At 43.3% G+C, this 7,616-nt stretch overlaps 1 protein-coding gene across 1 annotated transcript in view; it reads left to right on the forward strand.

The window, feature by feature from the left end:
* The window catches only part of LOC123998192 (ceramide synthase 2-like), a 49,291-nt gene extending 48,295 nt beyond the window's left edge, over positions 1-996 (forward strand). The window contains exon 11 of the mRNA XM_046303207.1: positions 768-996. Within this exon, the coding sequence (XP_046159163.1) occupies positions 768-899 (132 nt within the window). The 3' untranslated portion in view covers positions 900-996. The remainder of the gene's footprint in view (positions 1-767) is intronic.
* The last annotated feature ends 6,620 nt before the right edge of the window (positions 997-7,616 follow it).

The raw sequence follows: 7,616 nt of genomic DNA on the forward strand, positions 1-7,616 counted from the left end.
ACACACACACCCTGACAACACTACACACACACACATCCTGACAAAACTGAACACACATCCTGACAACACTACATACCCTGACAACACTAATCACACACACACACACACACACCCTGACAACACTACATACACAGCCATTACAGCATTGCACACGCATCCTGACAACACTGAACACACAACCCAGTCTATCTTTATTGTTTTTCTTGTATGTGAGAGAGAAATTAATATGTGGGAAACAGAAGTAGAGACATAGAGAGACTGGGAGTGGAGGGGTGGGGGGGTGGAGGAGAGAGACTGGGAGTGGAGGGGTGGGGGGTGGAGGAGAGAGACTGGGAGAGGAGGGGTGGGGGTGGAGGAGAGAGACTGGAAGAGGAGGGGTGGGGGGTGGAGGAGAGAGACTGGGAGAGGAGGGGTGGAGGGGTGGAGGAGAGAGACTGGGAGAGGTGGGTGGGTAGGTGGAGGAGAGAGACTGGGAGTGGAGGGGTGGGGGTGGAGGAGAGAGACTGGGAGAGGTGGGTGGGTAGGTGGAGGAGAGAGACTGGGAGTGGAGGGGTGGGGGGGTGGAGGAGGAGAGAGACTGGGAGAGGAGGGGTGGGTGGAGGAAGAAAGTTTATTCAGAAATCACACGTTGATATGTGTTGGAAAGCCCAGATGATAAAGAGCAGCAGTCTGGTTTGGGTTCAGTTTGTGGAAAGGAAAAGTATCGTCTCTGGACGGATGACATGTTTCTAAACACACCTCTCTTTCTTTCTCTCCTTTCGCTTCAGGAAAAGGTGGAGGACGAGAGGAGCGATAAAGAAGAGACAGACGATTCAGGGGAGGAAGAGGAGGGGGTGGAGAAGAAAGGTGCGGTGCAGAATGGTCACGCCGCTCACAACAACCACCGCAAGACGGAGTAAAATGAAAACGTGTGCCAGGAAGTAAGAGTGTGAAGAATTCACATCCCTCACTCAGCAGAGTGGGAGAGATGGAGGGAAGGGGAAAGGGAGAGATGGAGGGAAGGGGAAAGGGAGAGATGGAGGGAAGGGGAAAGGGAGAGATGGAGGGAAGGGGAAAGGGAGAGATGGAGGGAAGGGGAAAGGGAGAGATGGAGGGAAGGGGAAAGGGAGAGATGGAGGGAAGGGGAAAGGGAGAGATGAGGAGAAGGGGAAAGGGAGAGATGGGGAAAGGGAGAGATGGAGGGAAGGGGAAAGGGAGAGATAGGGGAAAGGGAGAGATGAAGGGGAAAGGGAGAGATGGAAAGAAGAGGAAAGGGAGAGATGGAGGGAAGGGGAAAGGGAGAGATGGAGGGAAGGGGAAAGGGAGAGATGGAGGGAAGGGGAAAGGGAGAGATGGAGGGAAGGGGAAAGGGAGAGATAGGGGAAAGGGAGAGATGGAAAGAAGAGGAAAGGGAGAGATGGAGGGAAGGGGAAAGGGAGAGATGGAGAGAAGAGGAAAGGGACAGAGTGGTAGGGAAAATGGACGAAGGAGAAGGAAAGGCATTCCTAAAGCCTGAGAACTACAGGTAGACCTGTACCTGTGGTTAGATACACTGTTCTACATTATAAACACTCAATCACACACACAATTTTGGATATACTACATTAATTGGCATGGACCTGTTATTATAGTCCATTAATAACACACACACACACACAGGGTAATTCTCACAAAACTGTAATAAAAAAATACATTTAGTCATTTTTCACAAAATGTCCTCTTGAATAACTGAGATTAGGATCTATATGTATCTATTTCATAATTATTATTAGTTTTTTATTATATGTTATGCATTCTACCAACATTTTCACAAAATTCTCATTCATTTTTGAAGTCCAAAAAAGTTATAAATCAATATTTATAATATATTTTTTAACATTGCTCCCCTAATGAAAATGCCTGAGTTAAACATAACACTGAAAATACAAATATTTTAAAATGACAATTATTATAAAATGAAAATCAGACTTTTCCCCAATTTGATCTCTTTAGCTGTTTTCTAAGGACTACTCTAGATGATGCATCATGGGTGAAGAAATGTTTATTTAAAAACTGGAGTTTTATAGGAACTTGAAAAAAATGGTAATGAGACATATCCACAGACACTGCTTGTATGTAATAAATATTATAGTTTAATGTAAACTTCAACTAGTATACCATTTTTATAATTTATGGAGAAACTACAGTAACATATTTTGTTTTATTTAAATAAGTTTTTTTAAAGATGTATTTTTATAAAATTACCATGAATTTAATCAGGAGGCATTTCAGTAATGAAAATGTATTTTTCATGTTTTTTTACATGACACTTTCCCCTAAAACTAGACATCTTAGTCCTCAGAATGATATCATGCATCATGGTTTTGTAACTCAATTTGTTCATGAGAAGGAAGGGGAGAAGAGAAGGAAGGGGAGAAGAGAATGAAGGGGATAAGAGAAGGAAGGGGAGAAGAGAAGGAAGGGGAGAAGAGAAGGAAGGGGAGAAGAGAAGGAAGGGGAGAAGAGAATGAAGGGGAGAAGAGAATGAAGGGGAGAAGAGAAGGAAGGGGAGAAGAGAAGGAAGGGGAGAAGAGAAGGAAGGGGAGAAGAGAAGGAAGGGGAGAAGAGAAGGAAGGGGAGAAGAGAAGGAAGGGAGAAGAGAATGAAGGGGAGAAGAGAAGGAAGGGGAGAAGAGAAGGAAGGGGAGAAGAGAAGGAAGGGGAGAAGAGAAGAGAAGGAAGGGGAGAAGAGAAGGAAGGGGAGAAGAGAAGGAAGGGGAGAAGAGAAGGAAGGGGAGAAGAGAAGGAAGGGGAGAAGAGAAGGAAGGGGAGAAGAGAATGAAGGGGAGAAGAGAAGGAAGGGGAGAAGAGAAGGAAGGGGAGAAGAGAATGAAGGGGAGAAGAGAAGGAAGGGGAGAAGAGAAGGAAGGGGAGAAGAGAAGAGAAGGAAGGGGAGAAGAGAAGGAAGGGGAGAAGAGAATGAAGGGGAGAAGAGAAGGAAGGGGAGAAGAGAAGGAAGGGGAGAAGAGAATGAAGGGGAGAAGAGAAGGAAGGGGAGAAGAGAAGGAAGGGGAGAAGAGAAGGAAGGGGAGAAGAGAAGGAAGGGGAGAAGAGAATGAAGGGGAGAAGAGAAGGAAGGGGAGAAGAGAAGGAAGGGGAGAAGAGAAGGAAGGGGAGAAGAGAATGAAGGGGAGAAGAGAAGGAAGGGGAGAAGAGAAGGAAGGGGAGAAGAGAAGAGAAGGAAGGGGAGAAGAGAAGAGAAGGAAGGGAGAAGAGAAGGAAGGGGAGAAGAGAAGGAAGGGGAGAAGAGAATGAAGGGGAGAAGAGAAGGAAGGGGAGAAGAGAAGGAAGGGGAGAAGAGAATGAAGGGGAGAAGAGAAGGAAGGGGAAAAGAGAATGAAGGGGAGAAGAGAAGGAAGGGGAAGAGAAGGAAGGGGAGAAGAGAAGGAAGGAGAAGAGAAGGAAGGGGAGAAGAGAAGGAAGGGGAGAAGAGAATGAAGGGGAGAAGAGAATGAAGGGGAGAAGAGAAGGAAGGGGAGAAGAGAAGGAAGGGGAGAAGAGAAGGAAGGGGAGAAGAGAAGGAAGGGGAGAAGAGAAGAGAAGGAAGGGGAGAAGAGAAGGAAGGGGAGAAGAGAAGGAAGGGGAGAAGAGAAGGAAGGGGAGAAGAGAAGGAAGGGGAGAAGAGAATGAAGGGGAGAAGAGAAGGAAGGGGAGAAGAGAAGGAAGGGGAGAAGAGAAGGATGGGGAGAAGAGAAGGAAGGGGAGAAGAGAAGAAAGGGGAGAAGATAAGAAAGGGGAGAAGAGAAGGAAGGGGAGAAGAGAAGAAAGGGGAGAAGAGAAGGAAGGGGAGAAGAGAAGGAAGGGGAGAAGAGAAGGAAGGGGAGAAAGTGTGATGCTGCTTCTAGTATGGCTCTTCTTACTGTACTCATGTGCCTTACAGCCAGACTATGGTGCTTTTACCTTATTCTGTTATTTTTCACTCACCTTGTTGTTGCTCAACCTGCTATAAGCATGTTTTGTCCATGTGCCTTTATGTCCAATACTCCAGTTGCCATGAAAGACAGACTTTAGAAAAGAGACACAACAAGATTTAACCTGCACTGTATGGACCTTGATTTGAGGGCCCGTTAATAAACTGCTTTATTGAATGGTTAATAAACTGCCTTATTGAATGGTTAATAAACAATGTAATAATGTGAATAACTGGCTCATAAACAATGTAATCATGTTTATAAGCAGCTTATAAGCAGTCCTTCAAACAAAGTGTTAAATGGTTTTGGGGGGTGTATTGAGATTCTGCTGATTCTGAATGATGCTCTCCTTCCTCTGCTGATGTCATGTGTATGTGCCAGTGGTAACGCTCTGTCTGTAGACACTCTCCGTTGACATCGGAGAGGAAAATACTTCTTATCAAACAGTTTTATCATGTTTTCGCGCTGTATGTGCGTGACTATTTCAGTATATCCTCTGAGTGTCATTGACATCTTACCAAGGTCACACAGGCAGAACTTTATTTTCAGTATATTTCAATAGTTTTTTCAAAAACAAAAATTGCCATTATAAATGTAAAGGCAAAAAACAACAGTCCAGCCAGTCAGGATCCCAAATAGAATGTCAATCATTCAGATTTTTTTAAAGCAATATTTGAACTGTTTTCCAGTCTAGACCAGTTAAGACCAGTATGGACCAGTTAAGACCAGTATGGACCAGTATGGACCAGTTGTGGTTTCATTGCAGTGTGGTATGACGCATGTCATCGACTAGAGATGCATTCAACTCCGCTAACGATTATGAAGCTCCCAACTCTGAGCGCCCACCAACAATCCAATTCACCAAGAATGTTCGACAACAGGAGTGAACTGTTCTATTCTATTGAAAACACTTGATTGTGTACTCTTTCTTCAACAATGACCTTGTAAGGATGAACATTTTCTGCAAATGTTTGCAGAGTTGAATGCCAGTCTGGTTTGGTCCAGTCCAATCTGTTTCTGGGCACAATGATCCAGTAGAATCCTGACCCACACTGATGATATCATGCATCATGATGGATATTCATCGGGGTCTGGATTGGTTGGTCAGAACAGGACATTTCTTCTCAGGAGACTGGAAAGGGCCATTGTAATTTAGGCTTTATTTAGGGCAGATGTTTTAGGCCATACTGCCCCGGATGAGATTATCACGTGTGTGTGGTATGTGTTTTTCTGTTATTCTAGAGTGATTTGAGGTATGATTCCTTTGAGAAACAGGTTTACAGTCATGTTTCATGTTTGACATCATTGTTTCAGAAAAGTTTGGATTTTTCTTGTTTTTGGATTTTAGCAACTCAATTGCTCAGTAAGCAAAAATATGATACATGGAACAATGGAAGTGTTGTATTAATTGTTGTTGTATGTTAAGTGCCTTATCTGTAATGTATGGGATAGCCTACCCTCTCACCTTTCTACCTTCTTCAGCTCCTCTCATCCTCATTCATCCTTTCTCCCTCTTTCTTTAGCTTCTTATTGTTCCCCACTCCTTCTACTCATCCATCTCCTCCCTCATTCTGAGATCCTCCCCTCACAGCCTTTCACATCCCCATTCCAACCCTCGTTCATTTGTACTAACCTTGACCAATCTTCCTCTCTTCCCCCGTCGCTTTGGAAAAACAACAGTCACGTAATTACAGTGTTATTTTTTTGTGTGTATTATGATGCTTAAGTATTATCATTAATAATAAAAACAACGATCATGAATCACTACGCCAAACCTGTCTACTCCAATGTTTGTTTTACTCACTCAAATTATGAAGTTCTCCTCACTGATGGATAATGGGAGAAAAAAGTATTTAGTCAACCACCAATTGTGCAAGTTCTCCCACTTAAAAAGATGAGAGGCCTGTAATTTTCATCATAGGTACACTTCAACTATGACAGACAAAATGAGAAAAAAAATCCAGAAAATCACATTGTAGGATTTTTAATGAATTTATTTGCAAATTATGGTGGAAAATAAGTATTTGGTCAATAACAAAAGTTTATCACAATACTTTGTTATATACCCTTTGTTGGCAATGACAGAGGTCAAACGTTTTCTGTAAGTCTTCACAAGGTTTTCACACACTGTTGCTGGTATTTTGGCCCATTCCTCCATGCACAATTCCTCTAGAGCAGTGATGCTTTGGATCTGTAGAGCAGACTTTCAACTCCCTCCAAAGATTTTCTATGGGGTTGAGATCTGGAGACTGGCTAGGCCACTCCAGGACCTTGAAATGCTTCATACGAAGCCACTCCTTCGTTGCCCGGGCGATGTGTTTGGGATCATTGTCATGCTGAAAGACCCAGCCACGTTTCATCTTCAATGCGCTTGCTGATGGAAGGAGGTTTTCACTCAAAATCTCACGATACATGGCCCCATTCATTCTTTCCTTTACACGGATCAGTCGTCCTGGTCCCTTTGCAGAAAAACAGCCCCAAAGCATGATGTTTCCACCCCTATGCTTCACAGTAGGTATGGTGTTCTTTGGATGTAACTCAGCATTCTTTGTCCTCCAAAAACGACGAGTTGAGTTTTTACCAAAACGTTCTATTTTGGTTTCATCTGACCATATGACATTCTCCCAATCTTCTTCTGGATCATCCAAATGCTCTCTAGCAAACTTCAGACGGGCCTGGACATGTACTGGCTTAAGCAGGGGGACACGTCTGGCACTGCAGGATTTGAGTCCCTGGCGGCGTAGTGTGTTACTGATGGTAGGCTTTGATACTTTGGTCCCAGCTCTCTGCAGGTCATTCACTAGGTCCCCCCGTGTGGTTCTGGGATTTTTGCTCACCGTTCTTGTGATCATTTTGACCCCACGGGGTGAGATCTTACGTGGAGCCCCAGATCGAGGGAGATTATCAGTGGTCTTGTATATCTTCCATTTCCAAATAATTGCTCCCACAGTTGATTTCTTCAAACCAAGCTGCTTACCTATTGCAGATTCAGTCTTTCCAGCCCGGTGCAGGTCTACAATTTTGTTTCTGGTGTCCATTGACAGCTCTTTGGTCTTGGCCATAGTGGAGTTTGGAGTGTGACTGTTTGAGGTTGTTGACGGGTGTCTTTTATACTGATAACAAGTTCCAACAGGTGCCATTAATATAGGTAACGAGTGGAGGACAGAGGAGCCTCTTAAAGAAGTTACAGGTCTGTGAGAGCCAGAAATCTTGCTTGTTTGTAGGTGACCAAATACTTATTTTCCACCATAATTTGCAAATTAATTAATTAAAAATCCTACAATGTGATTTTCTGTATTTCTTTTCCTCATTTTGTCTGTCATGGTTGAAATGTACCTATGATGAAAATTACAGGCCTCTCTCATATTTTTAAGTGGGAGAACTTGCACAATTGGTGGCTGACTAAATACTTTTTTGCCCCACTGTATAGGTTTCCTATGTCTTGGTTTAGGTAAATGAGTACTGAGGCCTATAACCTCCTATATAACCTATAAACACAGGGATTGTATATTGTGCACTTATTTTAGTGTACACACATACAATAAGTTTCTGAAATAGGAGTAGTAGGTTTATTACATTATAATACAAACTTACATTATAATGTGAGTATAACATATCACTCAAATAATCGTAAAGGTTAAGATCTTGCTTTGACTCAAATCAAATATTATACAGATGGTTCTGGCCT

Source organism: Oncorhynchus gorbuscha, linkage group LG15, assembly GCF_021184085.1.
Source record: "Oncorhynchus gorbuscha isolate QuinsamMale2020 ecotype Even-year linkage group LG15, OgorEven_v1.0, whole genome shotgun sequence".
NCBI lineage: Eukaryota > Metazoa > Chordata > Actinopteri > Salmoniformes > Salmonidae > Oncorhynchus > Oncorhynchus gorbuscha.